This window comes from Neophocaena asiaeorientalis, unplaced genomic scaffold (genome assembly GCF_003031525.2).
Source record: "Neophocaena asiaeorientalis asiaeorientalis breed wild unplaced genomic scaffold, Neophocaena_asiaeorientalis_V1.1 scaffold89, whole genome shotgun sequence".
In the NCBI taxonomy this organism is placed as follows: domain Eukaryota; kingdom Metazoa; phylum Chordata; class Mammalia; order Artiodactyla; family Phocoenidae; genus Neophocaena; species Neophocaena asiaeorientalis.
In genome coordinates, this window is record NW_020172592.1 from 7,975,920 (window position 1) to 8,000,899 (window position 24,980).

Consider the following 24,980-nt stretch of genomic DNA (forward strand, 5'->3'; position numbering starts at 1 on the left):
CGTTTCATAAGGAAATTAATATTAAACCTCTTTTGAAAAATGTGCTTAAAATTTAACTTTATAGCATATAAGCTTATGTAAAGTGACAGTGAAGACAATGTTTATTTCATCAGAGTGATCTCTTTTCATACTAGTAATCTACATTCTATAACTCTGAAGGAAACAGATACGTACATATTTTTACTCATTCTTTTTTTAAAAATATATAACCCTTCATGAATTTGCATGTCATCCTTGTGCAGGGGCCAGGCTAATCTTCTCTATGTCATTCCAATTTTAGTATAGGTGCTGCCAAAGTGAGCACTACATATATATTATTAGAGGTTAGTATTTGATCCTTCCAAGTGTAACAGGCAAAAATTAATTTTTTGGAAATGATCAATTTCAATTATGAAATACTATGAAAACAACATAAACATACTAACATGATTAAGTCAGTAAATTGCTGAATATGGAAACTGACTTATCAGACATACTTGTTTTAAAACTTTAACCCATAAATTATCATCTTCAAGTGGAGACATTTTGTAAACTTACTTACTCCTCTTCTTTCCCATGTAGTTTTCTGTTACCAACTTGATCTTTAAGATTAGCACTCAAATTAAAACCAATTTGCAGCCCCTAATTATTTTGTAGTGGATCAATTAGTGGTTACACAGTAGATAACTATGTTGAGAGAAATTCTTGGGCTTATCAGGATCCACAGAAAGGATCTGTTTGATTTCTGATGTCTGTCCTACATGTGGGTGGAGAGAGCAGCTTTGTACATATTTGATATCCTTGATGTCTGGGCTCCAAAGTCCTGAAGACTACTCCCACCAAAATGATAGCTTAAAAGCTGTATCTGGTACATCATACAATGTTAAGAACCAGCATTCTGTGGGAATATTTCAGGACAATTAAAATATGGCAATTATGCAAGTAGCACCTCTGCTTCTGGTATGCCTCTCTTTGATAAGTGAAAGAAAAATGTCTGTGGGTAACTTTCTAAAGAAGTAATACAGCTGCATCAACTTTTAGAAATAGTGGTATGTGTTTTGCTTGTCTTGCTTAATGGAACTTTTAATATGGCATGATGCTGTGTGTTCAAAGCACCAAAGTGCAAGAAAATGTGTATGTCATCTTACTTTTGACAAATTCAGCAAGCAAAGAGAGTAGTAATAATCACTACCTCAAAACTTTCCCATTACCTAATTAATGATGAAGAGGGCCTTTTATAGATATTGTGGACTTTGTATTTTTAAGTGTGGGGTGTGATTTCTGTGTGAGAGTGAGGCAATCTCAAAGTGTACTACCTGGGCTACTGAAATAATTTCAAGATCTCAGGTACCTCTTGGGCTTTTGTGTAAACGATGCTGAAACTTGATACTATATATGAAATACTCTATACCCAATCAGAGTTAACATCTCTCTCTCCCTCTATGTATCTGTCTATCTCTCTTTGTTTCTCACTCTTTTCCTCCTCTGTATCCATCTACACGTGTACACACGGTTTGACTAGAAATATACGGAAATGGTGGAATGCTTTTATACAGATAGATAAAGACAGAGATATATATGTCACATTATATATGTCACTTCAAAAGATTATTGAAAAACAAATATGTTACTTGAACATATTTCTGCCAATCCTATGTAAGTATAAGAGTGTGTGGAAATCTTGGTTGTTTTTTGTTTTGCTTTATTTTTAGATTGAGTTATGTGAAATTTTATCTCTTCACATTGTTTACCAAAAGGGATCAAAAGGAATATTTTTAAAAAAACCCTTATTCTAGTGACTAGAATGGGCAAGTAAAAGAAAATCTCACCATAAATCATAATTAAAATGATAGCTTTTAAATATTGGCACAACTACAATGATTTTTATTTTTTTTTCCTTTTAAGTAAATGTTTACAGTCTGGAAGACAATCAGATGTCTCCTCCAGTGTTATTATTATGATAATTCTATTTGTGATTCCTAAATTCTTGACAGCACTGTGTCAAAATAAGCCAGTATATAACCTCAATAACGTTATTTTTACGGCTTAAATGTTTCCTTAAGAAGTAAAATTGTCTTTGTGATACTATCTTAGAATTCCTATGCTATAACAATAATGATCCAAGGATAATTTTTGTTTTTAACAGGTTTTAGACTTTATGGGATTGAAGGTGAATGATGAAAAGTGAGATAACATTTTGGGGAAAAAAATCTGCTTTGTAAACAGACATTAGAAGATATATTTAAATTGGTTTTTGGAGTCCAACAAATTCTCAGTGCTTGAATATCTTCGTATAACATTTACCCACTAATCAAAAACCCAATTGTTGGAAGCTTGTCCTTTTAGTTTTATGGCTTCATTTACTAGGATGACACAATTTAATTTACAGTTGTATGACTTAAAATTAATAACTGAAAATGTACAACAAAACCATTAAAACATCTTTTAGAAATTTGTATCCCTTTGCAAAGAGAAAAAAGAATCTGCAATTACGATTTTAGTATCAAGTCTTTAAGACAAAATTAGAGTTGAAACTATTAAGCTAAGCTAAACTGTTACATTAGAGTTGAAACTGTTAAAAGCAAGTAATTTAAAACAATGGCTAGTGGCTCTATCCTCTTTGCTCTCTTCTTATAGTGTTTATATCTCCTATGGAAGTGCACGTACCCTATCTGTTTACAGAACTGTCTTCCTGACTCACATCTTAGCACCTCAGTGCCACACCTTGCCAGGTATACAGAAGCCCTTTCATAATTATGTGTCTAATGAACAAATGGTTAATGAACAGTAACTACTCTGTGCTAACCTTGGAACTTCCATTTAGGTTTCAAAAATGATAAAGAAGATTGCTTCCACATTTTGTCAATCTTTAAATAACTTCCGTTTTGAAGCTCTTATAAATACATTCAAAATTAATTTTAGAAACATCATTCGTCTCATAATTTACTTCAACTCAAATCACCCAATACACTGGTTAAAGGTAAAAGAATAGAACCCAGTGATATTCTTTTTCCTTTTTAAGTCACACTTCATGTGAAAGAGTCCTGTATTTCCCTTTCTTTCTTTTTTTGTATAGTACTAACACCAGTAAAATATTCAGGTCTGAACAAATCTACAAATATTTATTCTAAATTTATTTCTGAAATGTGACTAAATCTGACCATAGTATAAAACAGAAAAGAACAAGATCTGACATATTGAAAGGATTCAAAGAAATATTAATCTAGACTTGAGACCAAATAAAATGAACTAGTGACTAAACCAGTTGACACATCATGGACATGCTTTCTGTGTACCATTTATTTTCATTCCAATGATACAAAGTTATCCTTTGTAAAATCACTGTAATATTCAAGAATCAGCAAGTATAGAGTTGCAGTTTTGCAAGATGAAAGAATTCTTGAGATTGGTTGCACAAGATGAATATACTTAACAATACTGTAATGGCTAAGATGGTACATTTTATGTTATGGATATTTTTACCACAATGAAAAATAATAAAAAAAAGAATCAGCAAGAAAAAAAGTCAGAGGATACCTTGAGTTCATAAGTTCAAATATGAAGCAAAGTTTTCATAAATTCAGGATGTTATTTTTAAGGGGAAAAAAAGAACACTCAATTCAGTATTTTTGCGACCAGTGATTAAAAACAAAAACAAACAATAAAAAACAATGTGAAGAAACTGTCAAACTTCCTGACAGCTACGGTGTTTTATTTTTGCTATTCATATATTCATTTATTTAGGACTTGATGATTCCAGGTCGATGACCGACTATCATTTGGCCTGTGCATGGCCCATTTTGATTTATTTACTAACTTACATTACTTAGTTGTTTTTAATTATGTAGTAAACACTTGAAAATGCACCATCCAGAACAAAAGCTAAAATCTGTTAAATAACCTGTTTATTACCACCAGTATAATCTTTTTATCAGTCTTGGGTAACCATCTTTCTGAGTCCTGTATTCATCACTCTGTTGCTTTTCTTTTTACATATTTATTGTATCTACATATATACCTAAAAAGTGTCTTTTATCTTAGTTGTTTTAAACATTATTCTATGGAGATCATGCTGTTTGTCATTTTGGGGAATATACTTTTTTCACCTAATAATGAATTGCTAAGGTCCATTCATATTGCTCTTCATTGCTGTAGTCCATTCATGTTTTATTGCTGGCTACTATTCAAAATTATGTGAAAGTATAATTGCAGTGATTTAAAGCATTCTTTATAAATAGCATCTTTAGGTCTTCATTGTGAACCACATCCAGGTTAGCTGGTCACCTGAGCCTGCTGTTGGTGCTCAACGACCCTATCTATGTACACCCTTTGATTGTAATTTGTAGTTGTTAAAATTGCTCTAAATGAACAACCTTACTTCATTTAAAAATCTCAGTAATTTAATCGTATTTGTCTGTTCAGAGACTGTAAGTGCTAGTCTATGTTCTTCTTTATTCAGAGACATAAAACCCTAAAATTTCACTATGAGGATAATATCGTATAAACATTAGTGACTTCTAAATCATTTGTTCATTCCAGGTTTAACAAGTCTCTTTCAGTGTATTCCCTCAGGATATTTTCCTTTTTCCCCACCTATTAAAATATTTTCTGCTAACATTGGTGAGAGACATAATAAAGGTTTGTCAGGAACTCTTGGAACATATAAGCTACTAAGAGCTTGACTTTCTTGTTTCTTCTTGTCTGTAGCTTAACAAAGAGCATTTCTTTCTGTAAGCTAATGGAGTAATGCAACTGTTTGGGGCCTTATTCTGAAAAACTTCCTGGAAGAATTTCTAAAATTTGTTAAAAAACAAAAAACCTATTTGTGATAAGTTCAAGACTGATAAAGCATGATTAAAAGTGACCAATCAAGGAGCCTTCTGCCTTTGTCCTTAATGCATTTGCCCAAATGATATTTATTATGTAGTGGTTGAGACCCTCCCGGTTCGAGGGGCAGACTTTGGGTCATATTTTGGCTCTGTTGCGAACCAGCTTCATGGCCCTTGACTTGTTTAATGACTGTATGAAGAAATTTTCTGACCTGAAAACGGGGAGAGTAAGTACAGCTATCTCATAGGGTTATTGTGAGATTGAAATAAGATAATGCTTATTGTCTTACTTAATGTTTAACTAAATGACAGGTGCATCTCAGCTCTATCTGTGTTAAATATTGTCAACAAGTCCACACTGGTCTTTGACTTGGAGTGATAATTTATGCTTGTGACAAAGAGCTGTTTCTCACACCTCATTGCATGTGTCCATAATGCACTACCAGTCCGAGAAGACACAGAAAAACGGGGTAAAAAGAATCTCTTACCTAAGCAAATGCTAACCTGAAATTCCGTTGACGTCACAATAGGAAGTTATGGCCTACTCAACATGATTTATCTTTTATTAAATACATTTTAAAAGAAATTAGAAGATTAACAAGTGGATGATTCTGCCCAGTGTTTTCTTATAATCTTTTTAGGGTGGCTTTGGAAAATATTTAAATCTCAAAATTCCTACGTCCTATCTAACAGCATGCTTTTGTCTCGATAGCCACTCTTTAATTTCACACACTCACTTTCCTAATTAGAATGGTGTAGTGTTTTAGATATTCAGATTCTAACACACCTTGAAATGTTTTACAGATTTATTGGCCTGCTGCAAAGGAACGGGTGGAATTGTGTAAATTAGCTGGGAAAGATGCCAATGTAAGTATGAGACTTTAAAGAACATCTTTGTTAAACTGGTGCTGATATGATAACAAATATTTATATTGGGTTTTATTGAATTAATGGCATTAGTATATTATTTTTAAGACTACACTAATATTCTGTGTAAAGATTAATATGGTATAAAATGTTTCTACCTTGCCAAAAGGAATGACATTGTTCTCAGAAATTTAGAAATACTACCCTTTCCAAAGTGTTAATTCTGACTGTATTTTCTTCACAAAAAAATCTCAGAAATACATTTAAAATATTTAAAAATAAACCATCAGAAAATACTGTATTTCTAGGGTTGTGTGTTTTTCATCTAATGCATATATTTTGTGAATGTACACAAAATCATCAGTGGTTTTAGCATTACAAACACACACTTGACATCTTATTTAATTTGGGGTGAAATTAAACTTACAACATCTACAAGAATTCTTGCAAAAGTAGACATTATAGAGCTATTAAGAAAGATTGGTTGAAAATGAATAATACAACATTCTGGAATAAGAACTAGAAATAATTTACTCCAAAATTTATGTAAGAGTAACTATAGGAAATAACTTATAAAGGATAAATAGTGGGGTCCTAGTATAAACTTCTAGTTTAAGCTCCCTTAGGACCAGAGAAACCCCTTTGACAGGTATAAGTGCCCTCGTCATCTTTGGGGTGTCTTGTCTGGATTGCTTTTGCATCGTCCAAGCTGTTTTACATGCTTCCCCAAATTGTGTTGCCTTTTTTTTATCTCCAGCAATGCTGTGGCTCTAACTGCCTCTTCTCATCTGAATGTTCTGATTCAGGCCAGATGCTCTGTGTTCTGCCCTGACTTCTTGCCCTGTAATGATAGGGAGAATTGCTCTTCTTTGGCAAAAGAAATCACGTCCTGAATGTAACTCAAGATGAAAAAGTTCTAACTTTGGGCAAAAGCATGGACATCATGAGGCTTCCTTTGCAGTATCCTGGACTGTTTCCTCTAACCACTATAACCCAGGAGTATTAAACGGAGCAGTGCCCTCGTATTTAATAACAGCAAATAGTATGTGTTGTATGAAAGCATAATTATATTTAACAATTCTCACTTTATTATTGTGATAAAGGTAAAGCAACACGACGTATGTTGCCTAGTGAATTTAAGGGGAAGCTTAGAAGACTTTATTCACTCATTTGTTCATTCATTTATCCAACAAATATTTATTAAAAACCTAAATATGTCATTAATAGTGTATGAAAGTGCTCATGGATCTTTTAATCTAATGAGGGATATAGTTATTACACAAATGATTCCTTATATGTAGCCACTGTACAGTTGGCCACAGGTTCTAAGTCTATAAATTCAACCAACTGTGCATCAAAAATATTCCAAAAATTCCAGAAAGTTCAAAAAGCAAACTTGAATTTATTGCTTACTGGCAACTATTTACATAGTGTTTACATTGTATTTACAATTGTCTACATAGCATTTACATTGTATTAAGTATTATAAGTAATCTAGAGATAAAGTATATGGGAGGCTGTGTGTTTGCCATTTTATATAAGGGACTTGAGCATCCTCAGATTTTGATAAATGTCAAGGTCCTGGAACCAATCCACCGAGGATACTGAAGGATGACTGTCCTGCAAAACAAAATAATCAAAACAAAGTAAAAGAAAAAAACTTTTGGTTATGCCTCATTCTGTATTCAGTTAGTGTTAAATGTGACTTTTGGGGCACATTTATGTTAGCAGAAATATATCAGAGAGTGTGTGCTTCAAATGCAGCAGGAAAAAGTTTTTACATTTATTTTGCTAGAAACGCAAGAGTGTAAACTAATGTAGAGTATATTCTTCCTTTTATGTCTCTAATCTCTCCACCCTGTTCAATGTCAGATGCCCTGTGAGCAGGTGCCCCAGTCTGCAAAAGCAACAGTACTTTTTTGAACTCATGGGAAAGAACGATGCTTTGGTTGTGATTTTTCAAATTTACTTTGTTGCATAACAGTAGAAGCATGTCATAAACAGTGTGAACACTTTTGTGTTTCATCAGTATTGAGTGTAGGATAAGGAGGCAAGTAGGAAAAGGGTGTTTTAAATTTACTCCAACAGAGTAGTGTCAATTTTCCCATGGAACAGGTGAAGGATAAGCACTCAAGGTTAATCAGTGAAGTTTTAATTGTGACAGTTTTCTCATTTCAGTATGTTCACTAATTCCAGTTGTAGAGTAACTCGGTTGCCCCTCTTATCAAGCTAAAACAAAGGGTGATAAACTTTCTTGAAGGTGGTATCCTAGAGAGTACATAAGACCCAGTATATGGAACCTATTCTTCCAATTCAATTGTATTTGAGAGCTTGTAGTCACCTCTGACTTTAAGTACACTTTAAAGTACACTGTGTGCTTTAAGTACACTGTTAACCTAGGATTAGAGATTTAGGGAGCTTCTCTCTTTTTACTGAAGTCTATAAAGTTTGCTGTTGAATTATGTAGGTGTAATGCAAGTCTTTGTTTCCTTCTTTTCAATTTGCCCCTTTAAAATAATACTGTATTTTAGAGTTACTAGGAATAGCTAACATTTTTATAGCACTTACCATGTTCCAGGAACTGCTTTCAAAGCTTTATACCTATAATCTCGTTTAATCCTTACAACAATATGGTATGTTAGATTTTATTTTTATTCCTCATTTTCCAGATGAGAAGACTGAGGCCAGAACGTTTAAATGACTTGCCCAATATTACATACCTAGTAAATATTGAATTGAATCCAGAAGGCTTGCCCCACCATCTATGCTCTTATAATACACTATAATCTACACATCAAGGTCTGAGTTCTATGTGTAAGGTCTGCAAACTGTATCCCTCAAATCATTTCTCTTCACGATAACCATAATGCAGATCCTCATTTTACAGCATTACATAGATTTTGGCCAACAGAAAACTGAGGCAAGTGTGTGGTTTTATTAACATCTTTTATTGCCTTTGGCATTACCCTCTCTCCTTCCTTCTCTCTAGTAATTTTTACCTACTTCCCAAGAGTGTGTTTTGAATTAACAAGTGTTTGGAAAGACTGTCCCTTTACACAAAGGTACTATATAACTGAAAAATAGTGAATTATTTACCATAATGAAAGTTAGCTCATTGGCGTGGGAAGGGAGTGGAAGGAGAGGAAACAAGAGAGCTATTCCACTTTCTTGAGCACAGTCCCCAGTTTAATCCAAGGAAGGGAAGAGGTGACAGGAAGCTATTTGGTTGCATTTTGTGTCTGCTCTAAATATTATTCAAAAGAAAGTCACTAAAGAAATGTCTGGTCCTGCTATAAAAGAGTGGGGTAAACTGCTCAGTCCAGGCAAAAGAATGCATGGGGTGTGGGCAGCCTGAGTCGTCGGCTTAACTGTAGAGGCGCACAACCTTGTCAATGGAGACATTACATAGGGTTAAAGGGTCTTCCATCTCTAAAGTTTTCTGATTACATTCTTTTTTTCTTTTTTCTTTTTTAAGAACATCTAAAGTAAAACAAAGTGTTCATTGTAGAAAGTTTGCAAATTATATAGAATTCATCTGTAAATAGTTCTTCACCCATGAACATTACCCAGAGATAGCTGGTGACATTTTGATGTTTATTCTTCTATCTTATCTATTTACTATTTTTCAGAATGAAATCATTGTATACATAGTCCCTTAAAACATTTTTTTTTCACTTCGCAGACTGCCATGAGCATTTTCCCATGTCATTAAATTCCTTTTTTATAACACTACTTTTAATAGCTGCACTGCATTCCTTTATATATTATTTCATCAATCCCCTATTGTTAGAGTTTTGGTAGATATCCAGTTTTTACTATTGTGAATGATTGCTGCACATGAAAAGCCTTATATATAAATACTGTGAACATCTCAGGTTATTGAGTACAATTACTGGTCAAAGGATATAAAATCTTTTATATACATTGTAAAATGGCCCTCCAGAAAGTTTATGCTTCTTATGCTTTATCCAGCAGTGCATGCTCTTAAGAGGGTATATTTCCCCATACCCTTGCTAATGTTGGATACAACATATAGTTAATGTTTAATACTAATACATTAATGAATGAAATAAATATATTTAATTTTTGCCAACGAAAAGAAAATTATTTTTGTTGTTTTAGCTTGACATTCTTTTTTTTTTTTTTTTGGTACGCGGGCCTCTCACTGTTGTGGCCTCTCCCGTTGCGGAGCACAGGCCCTGGACGCGCAGGCCCAGCGGCCATGGCTCACGGGCGCAGCCGCTCCGCGGCATGTGGGATCTTCTGGGGCTGGGGCACGAAGCCATGTCCCCTGCATCGGCAGGCAGACTCTCAACCACTGCGCCACCAGGGAAGCCCAAGCTTGACATTCTTTAATTACTATAAATGCTAAATATTTTATGTAGTTGTAAAATTAGGATTTATATTCATATATTATTACTTTCTGATCCACTCACATAAAAAATATTCTTTCCTAGTTATCCTACTTGATATATAGATTTTTATAGGCATATCTCTCAATTTTTTTCCTTTAAAATGTTTTTCTTTGCCCTTCTACCTCAACTGGTTTTGCTCTGTAGAAATCCTCCCCTGTGAGATTTCATTTTTAAGAGAGAAATGCGATATTGGGATTTTCATATACTTATTTTGAAGCATTGACAACTTATTAAAATATTTTCAACATTGTAAGACCTAAACAGATACCTTTGCAGACTGAACTCTATCAGAAGTCTGCTAGACAAACGTAAGATGTAGCACAATGATAGGCATGTGGCGAATGGTCACAAAACATTTGAGGATCACAATATTCTGCAAAATATGCAAAACAGACCACATTCTTTTTTTTAATCTATCTTTTTCTTTTTTTTAGATGTTGGGGGTAGGAGTTTATTAATTAATTAATTAATTTTTGCTGTGTTGGGTCTTCGTTTCTGCGTGAGGGCTTTCTCTAGTTGTGGCGAGCGGAGGCCACTCTTCATCGCGGTGCGCGGACCTCTCACTATCGCGGCCTCTCCCGTTGCGGAGCACAGGCTCCGGACGCACAGACTTAGCAGTTGTGGCTCAGGGGCCCAGCCGCTCCGCGGCATGTGGGATCTTCCCGGACCAGGGCTCGAACCCGTGTCCCCTGTATCGGCAGGCGGACTCTCAACCACTGCGCCACCAGAGAAGCCCAGACCACATTCTTAATCATAAGTGTCTTTTCATATATAACCTAAATAAATTAAAGTTAGTGATTATAAGTCAGTTATCAGAAATACATATAAAGCTGTATTGGATTTAACTGGACTATATGTAATGTTAGAGAATTACAAGTAGTTCTGTTTTGCTAATATTTTTCTAGGTATTGGGGGAAACAAAAATTCTAAGTGTTGATATATAAACTAATATTTACTTGTCTTTTCTCTAAGTATTGTTTCATATTTGTTTTATTTATTTAATTGTATATCTCTTTAGATATATGTAAGGATGTGGATGAGAGGTAAAAACTGAAATAAATAATCTTACTTGAGAGAAGTAGAAAGTTGATACTTGTTTTTAGTTCTCTCTCTCTTTCTTCCAGTGGAGAGTTAGGGAGGTGGGAAGCGTGGGGAAGGAAGGAGAAATTCAGTTCTTTTCCCAGGTTGAGTACGTTACTGGATGAATTGAATTGTTTGGTGTCATGCCCCAGCCCTTGCCATTGTGGGCAATAGCTGATAAATTAGCCGGCTTTCAGGGAAAGTTAAAACAGCTGCTTCTCGAATTTATCTTTCTTTATGCCTCACAGAATTACACCACCATTAATAGCTATGCCGGTCACTAAGTGAATTAAATCAAGTTAATTATTGCTCATGCTATTGAAGCAAATCTTGGAACCTTTATAAATTAAAAGAGAAATCATTGTAAAGGCTTTTGCTTTGCTTCCAGTGTTTGGCTGAAATGTCCACCCCAGGCAAAATTTAAAATGAGACCTTCTCTTTTAGAATCTCTGTCCCCGGTTTCTTCCCCTCACTGCCCTGTCATTGCCTCCGGGCTTCCCAGAGAACTGCCCTCCATCAACTTCACCACAGAAAACTTTGAGCAGAACTGACTTTTTTTTGTAAACTGTGTCAGATAACTCAGGATACATGGTTCTATTCCACGGCAGCCCAACCTGAGAGAAGAGAGGAATTTCAGAAATACATCCTTGGTGACATCTCACCAAAGTAAAAACTAGCATAATAGGTTACTTTCCAGGGCTGGCTGCATTTTAATAAAGTAACTCCCAGGAAAGTTAAAGGATGGGAAATGTTTTAGGTGTGATTCAGAGCTTTTTCTTTATCATCACTCAAATTATATCTCGTGTGTGTGTAAAACTTCACTCTGGGCCTCATTTGCCTTTTTAAACAGTCCTGTGTCTCTCACAGTCCTTAGTCTTTCTGACTTTATAATTTATGATCTGGAAAGGCAGTTGTTTTACTTCTTTATACAAATATTGATTTCACAATCTTGTAAGATTACGGTGTTACTCGGCTTGGGCTACCATAACAAAATACCATAAACTAGGCTGCTTAAACAACAGATATTTATTTCTCACAGTTCTGAAGGCTGGGAAATCCAAGGTCAAAGTGCAGGCCGACTTGGTCTTTGGTGAAAATTCTGTTCTTGGCTTGCAGGTGGCTATCTTCCTGTGATATCTGCACAGGGCAGAGAGAGTGAGAGCGAGTGCCCTGGTCTCTTCTTAGAAAGGCACTAATCCTATCATGAGGATCTCACTCTCCAAACCTCTTCTAAAGCTAATTACCTCCTAAAGGCCTCACCTCCTAATACCATCACCCTGGGAGGTTTAGGGTTTCAACCCATGCATTTTGGGAGGACACAGATATTCACTCCATAACAATTACCCTCTAAATTCTATGATTCTTTGGTAACACTGAGCTTTTGAAAAAATGGTGAAATCACTGGCAGTGAGTGAATCCCACCTTACTCCAGGCATATAACTCTACTCTTGCCCTCCCTGTGTACTGTCCCATGTGTAGATTTCACCCTGCATAAATCTCTTCATGGGGAAAAGACCAATAAATAAAAGTCCCTTCAGTGAGCATGAGTGAGCAAAATGAAAGCTAGAGAATATTAAAATCTCTTACCCTAGCAGTGAAGCCATCATTGCAGTTTATCTGCTGATTGCATATATTTTTCCTCCTTTTTTTGCCTTGGCTTATCTCATATTACTGTGTCATTCGTTCAAAACCATTAGTAGGGCATATTTACTCTCTGAATTAGGTTTTCATTTGCGATTGTCTAGCATGATGTAAAAGAACATGAAGCTAGTTCTCTGTGGTGCCTTTGTGTCAATAGAAAATAAATTCTGTTCATCAAACGCCTTGATGGAAGGGTGGAAAACACAGAATATGATTTTGTTAAGTAAGATTATCTGACAGAAAATTGTCTTAATGAATATAAAATTTTTCTTTCTTAGGAGGCTACATATAATAATTATATGAGAACATATACTAAACATATGAAAATGTTCAAGGTAACAAAGATGTCTGCAGTGTGATTTGCACTTCCTCAGATAGGACTTTTTTCACAGCATACAACCTGTGTAACCATATGCAGTGGCCCTTCTGCTGTTACAAAGTGCCCACTCTTCCTACCTGATAAAGAAACATCCTTCCCTTGCGTGGTTAACTGAGGGATTGGAACTGTCCTTTCCTATAGTCTTAAGCAACTTCTTTGTTTATAAGGAAGCAGAGAGCAGAAAACTCAATAAGTTAGTTCTTTATAACATTTTTCTGTAGTAGAATGTGCAGATTTTATTCACTGGGATCTACAAATTCTTGAGACATAAGATTGCCAGGCTAGCTGGACGGAGGAAGAACTAGGCACTAGGAACTCTGTACCACAGATATGGAGACATAGCTATTCATTCTAAAATCAGAACAGCCACTGGGATATTGACTATTCTGTATAGATCAAAATCAGAGTAAGTGATAAACAATTATTAAATGTTATATTCTTTAATTTAGTCCACATAACAATCGTAATCCTATCAGCTAAGTTGTTGTCTGCCTTTTAAACATTTTACTTAATTTTAGAAATCATCCTACCAGTTAAGTCATTATCTTTTTTATTTTTTAATACCCTCCTCCTAGCGACCCTAACAACAACAGTGACCTGACAGGTGAAGGACCCGTGGCCACTCAGGCAGAGAGAAAATGGACTTTTTCTCTGAATCTCAGTGGTTTTGTAGATTTCCAACCTCCTTAGTAAACACCTGCCCACCTCCTGGGTAGAGTTGATCTAGAATAAAAGTAGACTACTGCCCAGTGTCTTCTCAGGAGTCTTTGGGCCCAGGAATCATGAAGCCATGGTTAACAAATTGTTGCCGTTAATTATGTAAAGAGAAGGGATGACTTACAGAAGATGAATTGAAAATAATATGTAATAACAAGAATGACTACTCTGAAAAATTGAGTCACTATTTACAAGTAATTGGGGGATAGAAAATAATTAAGTTATAAAGGTATACATTGCAGAGAAATATTTTTAGGCCTAAACATTTGCAAAAGAGGCAGAAATATGTCTCTTAAAATTTTGACTTGGTGTAAAAAAAATATTTATGGAAAAAACAGAAGAGATTCTTGAAAGAAGCAGGAATTAAGGTAAGTCTTAAAGGCTCTGTAACATTGAAAATAAATGGAAATAAAGTGGTAGGCAATTCTGGAAAATAAGAACGGGATAATATATAGGAAGACACATATGTGTTGAGTGTTTTGTTTAGCGTAGCTGAGACAGTTGAAGTTGCACACGGTAGGTTCTATATGGGATAGACAATGTGGGAACATCAGAGCATGATGGGTTTTGTTCTGTAGGAAATCCTTGAAAGAAAGTATGGATACCTCATTCATATTATGTTCATTCTCTAGGCCCCATTGAGTCCCACTATAGAGATGTGCATTCTAGCACCGTGATTAGTTCAAAACCTTATTCAAAAAAACTTCAGTCACTCATTAAAGCCATAGTTTCTAATTTGTTTTGCCTCCTTTGCTAAGTCAGGTGTTAAACATTTCTCATAAGTCTTTTTTATTTTAGTTCTTATTTTTGATAATTAATCTACTTGGGAAACAGGTGGTATGAATGATAATCTTTCAAATACCTGAATTGTATGCTAATGCTTTTATTTTTTTATGCCCAATAGACAGAATGTGCAAATTTCATCCGGGTACTTCAACCCTATAACAAAACTCATGTTTATGTGTGTGGAACTGGAGCATTTCATCCAATATGTGGATATATTGATCTTGGAATCTACAAGGAGGTAAATATAATGAAATAGCACAAAAACAATTATAATAACTTGTTACTTAACGCCTATGACATAAAATAGACTTGAATGTAAAAATTGAATCGTATTCTGTATGAACTGAATAAGAACTTATATTCCAAACCACTTTATGGATTACCATTTTGATTGTACACTTTATCCATCTAATAAAAATTTCTTCTATTAAAAGCTTTTTTAGTGATATGATTAAAATAAATGGTATACAGTGTTGAAAGTGCTTGTTTTCTAGGCTCTATGTACAGCTTTATTTTCTCGAGTTGCCTTTAATAACTAAATCTATTTAGTATGTTGCTGTTGGTAAAAATTTATTTCCCATAAGACCTCGCAACGGAATGATATCTTAGAAATAATTTAATTTTTCCCATCCAACAAATCTGACCTGTTACTTATGTTTACAATAGTAGACACTAAATACAGATAATTTTAATGATTTTCTTAAAATTGTATGGATAGTTGTTATCACACTGGACTTATTACTTCTGCCAGACCAAAGTGACATAGTGGAAATGTGGGATGTATTAATTAGGAGTAATGTATTCCAGCAATCAATGAGCATTTCAATAAATGAGAAACATGCAGATTACAATAATTTAATCAACAACTAACACGTTAGAGTACTTTCTTTGTGTCATGGACTGTGCCAGGCACTTTACATGGATTGTTTTTGTAATTTCACAACACTGTTAATGAAGTTGGCACCTTAATAACTTCCAGTTTGCAAGTTAGTAAAAACTGAGTCTCAGTAGAATGAAATAACATGCCTAAGTCACCCAACTAATAAATGGTCTAGCAAGGAATTGAACCAAAGTAGTCTATTGCTAGAGCAAGCATGCCCAACTGAGCTTTAGAATATGTACTCTAAATCATTCCTTTGTGTGGGTTGATGGGTTACACTGTCATCCTTGTGTTTATGTATATACTTCTTGTGAATAACCACACATATTTGCAGGGTAATTGGCTGCGTGTTTGAAAGTAAAGTCTGGGCTCATGGTACAGGTTTCTTTACACTGATTTAACTGATTCAAGCAGAGATCAAACCCACAACTGTGGCTGGATAAATTTTTCTCTCTAACCAACTTGCCTAACCAGCCCAGACTCAATGGTTTGAAAGTAAAGCAACCCTGATAGTTAAATCTCTGAACCACTAGGAGACTTGGCAACTTGAATCCATCATACTTTGTTGCCAGTGTAATGTTCTCTTGCCTAGCTTTGATGAAGGGTAATATATAACAGTGGCTTATAGCATAGGCTGCAATTACATGAGATAGCCCCACATCTTGGATGTGTTTTGAGGCTTGGGGCTAAAGGCCAAACTCACAACCTGCTGAGGGATGCAAATAGTGTTCATTAACTCCTAAAAGTCGCAAATGCTGAAAGGGAATATAGAAGGAGCTAATTACTTAGCTTGAGACTGTCAAAAAGCCCAGGGGCAGTCACAAGTTCTGTGAATAAAAGAATTACGAGTGAACAGGGATATTGAGCTTTGTGAGTTTTCCGCTAGTCAGGAGTACAGGTGATTGTATGGCAGCCCTGCTTGAAGATCGTTCTCTTCTAAAATGAATTATTAGTCCCAGGATTCACTGTCCATTCAGAGGGAAGGCACTTCCATCTTCAAATAGATAAGATTGCTTCTCAGGTGGCTGGGAACAGGGAAGAGCAACAGATAACAGGGATGGAGGAGAGAAGTGTGCGAAGCCCTCTTCCTGGGGACCACTGTTTTGTGTGCCTGGGGCAACAGGAAGAAAGAGGAAACAGCTAAAATAAATCCCAGATTTCTATCTTTGGCAGTGAGTTGGAGAGGGGTGTTATTTATTGAGATGAGAAGAGTAACAGATTTGTGGGGGAAATCGTGAGTTAGTTTTGTACATTCTGCATTTGAGAAATGTTCCGTAGGTCATACCAAGTGGGCGGTTGGATCCGGATTTCAGGATACAAGTCAGGGCTGTTGACAACAACTAAGAGCTAAACATGAGGAGCCAGAGTTTGAATTATGGCTCGGATCATTTACCATGGCTCCACGGTCTTCTGCATAAACTCTCTAAGCTTCTGTTTGTTCAGCAAAATGATGACAATAATAATAGTAACTCAGAGTTATTTTAAGAATAAAATGAGAAAATGATCGTGCATAGGCTTTGGTATAGCCCTTGCGCTATTCCAGTCACTTAATTCGCAGCCGTATTAGGCAACAAGAACACAGAAAGGCAGAGACAAGTATTTCAAAAGTATGTATATAAACTTTATTTCAGAATAGTGTCTGCAGTCTCTATCTATCTGTCTATTTATCTACCTATGTATCTACTCTGCAATACTGGGGGTGCCTGATAGTTGTTTAATAATTAGATTGGAAGTATGTTCTTTCCTCTGGAATCTCTCTTCTGCTGCAAATCTCATATTTAAATATTAATAGTATTAATAATATTAATAATAATTTTTCCTAATGTGATAGTTAAACATTTCCTATTCTTATCTTCTTATGTCTTTACTTCAACAGTATTTCTCTCTGTGCAGTTTAGACAGGTACTTTTTTGCATGATTAATTAGGCTTAAGGAATTTAATGGGGAAAATCTTATAAAATTGAAGTTGTCTCAAAAAAAGTGTCATGTCATTCAGTTTATCTCAGGAAGTCCATTTAATCAGCCATTATTTTTTTACATCATTTTCCTGTTGGTATCCTTGACTCTGGCTCAAGGAAACTTGCTTTCCTGCTGTCTCCTTTCTCCAGGAGATTATAAGGGAGACCTTGTCCTTAGCCTCCTCAAATACCAATTCTATGGGCTTATCTTGAGAATTTAATGAAATGCTGCGTTTTGACAACAGAAGTCTGTACAATTATAAGGGTTTATCTAGGACTTTGTATCAACTATGACATTCTCCCAGATGTTTTCTTGGTTTTTCTTTTTTAGCTTTTCACTATAATCTCTGGCACACCAGGATTCAGTTTACTTTTTCCCTTTACAACGTCCCATTATAGGCTTTAGAGTCAACAGTTCTGTTTGACCTGTGGCGAATAATGTGCCCTTAATATTTAAACATTCTTAAGAGCCGTGATCTGTAGGTGTTTTTTCCTGACATATCTCTAGCCCCATCCACAGTTGGGAAACATGCCCTAAATGTGTTCTCACTGGACTTTTTTCATGCCTAGGCGCCACTATCACAACTTGTCATTAGCTGAACTGTTCTAACTAAACACACTTGGGCTTGATCATGTTACATGGTCATGGTGAGTCTATACATTAATTTCAACACATTTCTAAATCCATGAGTTTGAAATCCTGAGACTAGATTAGTTAAGAACATGAACTTGGGAGACAGCCCTGAGTTCAAGCTACTGCTTTGCCTCTTATTCACTATGTGATGCTGAACAAGATACTTACCCCCTTTTATGCTCAATATTCCTCTTGTAAAGCTGGAATTAAAGTAGCTACCTCTTTAGGTTAGTGGTGAAGATTCAATGAGACAATGTACCTCAAGTTCCTGGCCCATGGTTAGTATGTATTAATTGTTAAGTACCATTACTCTTAGTATTAAAGTGTATTTACTTAAAACTATAAAATGGCAAATGTTAATCATGCTATTTAAATTGGTATTACTATTTTTTGATAAGGCGGTAATTACTGTTGATCCTGTTAATAAGAAAAAGATCTGAAATGACACATCATACAATAATAATAATCCAAATATTTCCTCTATCCCTTTTGTTTCTTTACTTGCTTTCTAGGTAAGTGGCACTGAATGATCCCTCTTAATTGCATATGTGCTCTGATATAACTGTAGATATGCCATCTAGAGAGAATATCTGAAATGCTGAATTTCTCTAACTAGTACATTTGCAGCCTGAGTCATCAGTCTTTTGCTGGATGGCAGTGTTGTCATTGTTATGAAACACTCAAGCTTATGGGGCCATATTCATTATACATTCATATTTTTCTTGGAAAGTTCAACTTAAGATGTTTTTTTTCCCTGAATGTTAAAAGTCTGCCAATGCCATTCTGTCTGTGGCCACTATTATAAAAATAGATGTTTCAGCCAAAATAACTATGTGGCTTTAATGTGCATAGTGTTTTCGTAATAGTGAAAATACTGCAACAGGATTTTTTTTGCCCACATGTATCAACAGCTCTGAAAATGAACTGCCTGCCTTACAACGCTTTTAAGTCACTAAAATTACAAAATATCACGAAGCTTAAGTAATTTGGTATAGTTGTAGATGCTTAGGTAGATAGACCATAATAGTTATGAAAGTATAATTATTATAGTAAATTTATTCCTTAGAGGAGGAACTTGGCTTATTAGGCTCAGTAAATTAGTTATTAGGCTTAAGAAATAGGAGTGTTTGATGGTGATGTCGATTATGATAGTGGTCCAGGCTAAATGAATCGATGAGGATATTGCTACTTCCGGTTGAAAAATTCATTCATTATTATCATCATTACTTTGGGCAAATGGAGACCAAAACATGGGAACTGAGTCTTGCCAGAAATAATATTTGTGGAAGAGTTAAGAAGCACAGCATGATGTGCGTGCTATATGCTCAGTTTTTGTTGAATTAATGAATTAGAATTTCGTTCTTATCGCCTACGTTCTTGCTGATTCGGATATTTTAAAAAAAAATCTCACTTGTGTTAATATTTCTCATAACAGGAAGTTATGTTCAAACTAGACACACATCATTTGGAGTCTGGCAGACTGAAATGTCCTTTTGATCCTCTGCATCCTTTTGCTTCAGTAATGACAGGTAAGATCCGTGATGGATAGTTGTAGCTTTTAGGTGTTTTTCTAAAAAGGTGTGTGTAGGTTCAACCACATTTTCTCAATGAGTTAAAGATTATTTTGCATTAATCGTCCACTGGCTGTTTGGTTGTAGTTTTTTAGTGTCATGTCTCTCTATACTTAGCTCCTTATCCATAAAGTGAGGCTCCAGTAATCCCTAACGTCAGCACAGTTACATTTTAAATGAACTTCAGGTTGAATTCTTTTTAATACAAATGACACACACGCAATTGTGCTATAATTCTACATGTAGCTGTCCCAGATTTTCTTATATTTAGCGATGCCCCATTTGGTTCACTATGGCAGTTAAACTGAGCAATTCCTTGAACATAATATGTTACAAAATATGTTGAAGATGTGAGTGGGAGGATTAATAATAAGACGTAAGTGGATAAATGAATAAAACAAATAAATCAAACTGTAGAATGCAGATAAAAGAATGGTATGACACCTCTCACCCCAGTTTCACCATAACCTGATTACGTTAATGGCAATGTGAGATTTTTGCTAGCACATTCAGTCTTCTCTTGCTTTGTATACATCTTAAATTCTCTTACGGGAGGACCGTCCTGTTTAAAGAAGGCAGTACTGTGTGGTCTGAAGTCTTTTCTGAGGAATGTCGGCATGACCTCTGAATTTCAACCATTATAAGGACTCCTTTTGTCTTGGTTTGGTTCATGACTTCAGTCTCTTTTTATTTAACTTGTCCATCAGATGTTTGAATAGACTATCAGAGTGACGCCCCATGACATTTTAATTTTCACTTAGCGAGAACTAATGCTCTTCCTTTGAAGTGAAAGTGTGTGTGTTTTTTGAAAATTATGTGACTGATGTTCAGTCATTATCCTCAGAAAATGAGATTGATGATTTGTGATTCTGATCTGTCAAGTGGGGTTGACACACCCTTAATGAAAAACAATAGATTGTAGGTGTTGGTGACCCCTGGTAGGAACCCCTGAGTAATTTAAATACAAAGAAGACAGTTTTAAAGCCTGGATACACAGATCCAACGTTTATGTTGAAATACACCATTTTTTCTGGCAAAATGTTTGAATATTTGTAATTTTATGTTTCAGATTGATGGTGTGTTTCCTTTATTCTTACCAAACTTTTTTCATAATGTCTTTATTGATGTTGGTATTGTTATTCTACTTTTTAAAACTTGCTCCACAATGAAATACTGCCTTCCACCATATATACTTAAGAGATGGAATCAGTACCATGTCTACATTTACTTTACATAACTGGATTTCTCTCCTTTTTTTGGAGGGGGGGGGTTTCTCTCTTTTATATGTATGTGTGTGTGTGTTTCCCCCTTTTGAAAGTCGACTATTGTCATGAGTATTTAGGTTGGTTGTCTCAGATAGTTCAGGAAAAGTCTTATTTCAGTGGATGTAATCAGAGGATTTTGAAAGTATCGGAATCACTTATGCAAAGGCAGAATTTTCAAGATATGTTTCTGAGGAAAATTGAACTTTAGTGATAAAACAGTGTCTGTAGTTGTTCTTCTATTTAGGCATTTAAAAAAATCTAAATGCTCTGTAGAGATTAGCTGTTTTTTAAATTTTAGTCTATTAAGTGTAACCCCAAGTAGTTGAATATAAAGATTTCTTGAAACAGAGGCTTAGCTCTCAAAGGGGTAATGCATGCTATTGTAGGGACCGTATTCTTCCTGCCTCAGGCCGCTCTCCCATTACATGCTAACCAGCATTAGGGAACATGGACCACCATTCCCCTCTTTTCCAACCCCCATCCTTTTCTCCCCCCTCCTCTCCCTTCTATCCTTTCTTCCTCTCCTCCCCCCCATCTTCCTCTCCTCCCCTTTCCCTCCTCCTCCCTCTTCTCCACCTCTTTCTACCTCAACTCCTTTCTCCTCTTCTCTTCTCTCTCTCTCCTTCTGTCTCTGGTAAACATGGATATTCACTTTACATAAATAACAGGACAGAGAAGTTTGGTATGCAGTAATGGCAACATCTTTCCTTTTTCAGAAATGCCTGTTTATCAGAACTATTAGAGACATGATTAGCTACAAGGAATGCAACATGTTATAATTACAAAGTATGGCTTCAGTGCTGAAAGCTCCCTTTCAGCAGAGGTTAGGCAAAGAGAAGTTGTGGTCACTGAGGTTGTATCGGTTAAGTAAATACTAATTACACAATTCATTCCTCATTATGGCGTTTACTTTCTAAATATTTTTTTTTGTGTTATTACAAAGAGAGACTCCTAATTATGATATGTCCTTGAATTATTTGTGGGGAGAAGGGAAAGAAGAGGAACTTATTCATAACAGAAGCTAAATGCATGTGTAATTAATTCGGAAGACACTGGCCTTTTTTATATTCAAGTAGTAGTTAGCATCGGCTTACCAAAGTTCACTGAGTTATCTTTTCTTCAACTAAGCAGATTTTTCAAAATCTGAAGGGGAACTTTATGAAACAATATATTTCTGATGTTAAGCAATAGACATCATTGGTTTCATGCTGTGAAATTAGTCTATTGTCAGTAGTGTCTGCTGGTAAACTCTTAGAAGTCCTGAGTATTCGTTTCTCCCTTGCAGATGAGTACCTCTACTCTGGAACAGCTTCTGATTTCCTTGGCAAGGATACTGCATTCACGCGGTCCCTTGGGCCTACTCACGACCACCATTACATCAGAACTGACATTTCGGAGCACCACTGGCTCAATGGTTAGTGATTTTCACACTTTTGATCGTTTTGCCTTTGCTTTTGGGTAGATAAGAAACTCATGATTATTCATTCAGATGTGTTTTGGAAGTGATTTAGCTCAACATATAAAATACATTTGAAATAGTTCCTCAGTGCATTAGACAAATCTCCAGAACCTACTGTGTATATAATAATAATAGTTGACATTTATTGTGTGTGTGTGCTATTGTCCTTGACATTGTTCCATGCGCTACTTGATTTTTTAAAATATTCACAATGATGTAATATGAGAGATGTGTTATTATTATTATGTGCTTTTTTTTTTTTGCTGTACGCGTGGCTCTCACTGTTGTGGCCTCTCCTGTTGCGGAGCACAGGCTCCGGACATGCAGGCTCAGCGGCCATGGCTCACGGGCCCAGCCGCTCCGCAACATGTGGGATCCTCCCAGACAGGGGCACGAACCCGCATCCCCTGCATCGGCAGGCGGACTCTCAACCACTGCGCCACCAGGGAAGCCCTGTGCTTTTTAAAGATGAATAAACTGAGGTAGAGAGAAGTGGAGTAATTTGGTCAAGGTCTGACAACTTGTCAGTTGCAGAGCTGGGATTCAAGTTGGCAATCTTTCTCCTGCTATCTGTTTTTTAATGACTAAGCCAAATACTGTCTGTGAGCCTAATAGAAAGGGGTTATTGTAATGCTAACTTCTTTTATTTAAAAAATAATTTCTATTTTGGTTAAAACATGTCCCTCCAAAAATTGAAGCATATTGATATTGACATGAGTTTGTCTGATTACTTTTGTGTTTAGCGGTCATACAGTATTCCGAATTTTCAACAACAACAAAAAGACTTCCTAAATGAATTTATTTAATGGAAGGAATAGTGAAAGGCTTTTTTTTTTTTCTTTTGCCCCACTGCCTTACAACAGGTCAGGTTTTATCATGATTTTTTAAAGTTTTCTGATTAACATAGGAATTTATTTCACCACATGGCACACAGCATTTCTCATTCCCACTATAAATATTGGGTTTTAGTGGAGGAGGCCTGGTTAGAGATTTCCTAGGGGCTATCTCTGTATCTCTCAGTATCATTCAAGCAGTGACAACATAAACAAAAGGGAAAAACACTTCTGAAACATTTCTTTAGTCAAAACCTCCAGATCCATTTGTTTACGCAACAGTGTGATCTCTGTTGACCAAAAGAGAACCCTATTAACACAGTAAACAAATTTAGAATGTCCCCAACTAAGTGATTACTGTTCACTTCTTAACACTTGTGCAAGGCAGGCTGATCTTGTGAATATTGTGAAGGTTTCGTGGGAATTACTTGGTTTGAGAGTGACTCCATAGATTTTACCAGTAGAAAAGCTTAGTTATCTGTTTAGGTAACAAGATATTATGGATTTATTTTATTTTTTTAAAGAGTTTGCTGTTTTGAATAATGTTCACTCTTCTTTCTTAATTAATTAATTAATTTATTTTGGCTGCGTTGGGTCTTCGTTGCTGTGCGCGGGCATCCTCTCGTTGCGGTGAGCGGGGGCTACTCTTCGTCGTGGTGCGCGGGCTTCTCACTGTGGTGGCTTCTCTTGCCGCGAAGCACGGGCTCTAGGTGCACGAACTGCAGTAGCTGTGGCTCACGGGCTCTAGAGTGCAGGCTCAGTAGTTGTGGCGCACGGGCTTAGTTGCTCCACGGCATGTGGGATCTTCCTGGACCAGCGCTCGAACCTGTGTCCCCTGCGTTGGCAGGCAGATTTTTAGCCACTGTGCCACCAGGGAAGTCCTGATATTATGGCTTTAAAATGAAGTATAGATTGCATTTCCCAGGCTTGGGATGGCAAACATCATCATGTTGCCACTCATTTAAGAGATTAGTCTGTTTTTTCCTTACCTGTGACATGTCCGAAAGAAGTCAACAGTATTGCTAAAACAGTAAATGCGGGAAATATTTATTCAACTATTATTTGCCTAACATGCTGTTCTTAGTGCTGTGTGAAGAGAATTACAAAGTAAGAAACCTTTGCGCTGGTTTAGCATTTTCTTAATAAACAGCTTTTAAGGGCCTGTGGCATACTGAATGCTCTTCTGTCCACTGGGCCTGCTGAGATTATAGGGGAGGGTCACTGACCTCATGGATGATAAATGCCTGGAGTATAGGAGGAGAGTGGGTGATGGAGCCAGAAAGCTGTAAATATTTTCCTGAAACTACTGTGAAGTTATCTATTATTTAATTCTTTATTTTTATTTTATTGAGGTATAATTGATTTACAGTGTTGTGTTAATTTCTGCTGTATAGCAAAATGACTCAGTTATTTTATATATATATATATATAAAACAGGATATCGAATGTAGTTTCCCGTGCTATACAGTAGGACCTTGGCATTTATCCATCCTATATATACTGGTTTGCATCTGCTGATCCCAAACTCCCAGTCCTTTTCTCCCCCATCTCTCCTCCGTCTTGGCAACCAGGGGTCTGTTCTCTACGTCCTGGAGTCTATTTCTGTTTCATGGATATGTTCATTTGTGTCATACTTTAGATTCCACATGTAAGTGATATCATATGGTATTTGTCTTTCTCTTTCTGA

At 35.9% G+C, this 24,980-nt stretch overlaps 1 protein-coding gene and 1 non-coding gene across 2 annotated transcripts in view; one reads left to right on the forward strand and one right to left on the reverse strand.

Annotated features, from left to right (window-relative positions):
• Positions 1–24,980, forward strand: part of SEMA3D (semaphorin 3D) — a 134,386-nt gene that overhangs the window by 40,489 nt on the left and 68,917 nt on the right. Inside the window, exons 4-7 of the mRNA XM_024738496.1 lie at positions 5,613–5,675; positions 14,812–14,931; positions 19,601–19,694; positions 22,287–22,415. Coding sequence (XP_024594264.1) covers positions 5,613–5,675; positions 14,812–14,931; positions 19,601–19,694; positions 22,287–22,415 — 406 coding nt within the window. The remainder of the gene's footprint in view (positions 1–5,612; positions 5,676–14,811; positions 14,932–19,600; positions 19,695–22,286; positions 22,416–24,980) is intronic.
• Positions 198–304, reverse strand: LOC112395367 (U6 spliceosomal RNA). Its single transcript, XR_003002370.1, has one exon. It is a non-coding gene; the product is annotated as a U6 spliceosomal RNA (small nuclear RNA).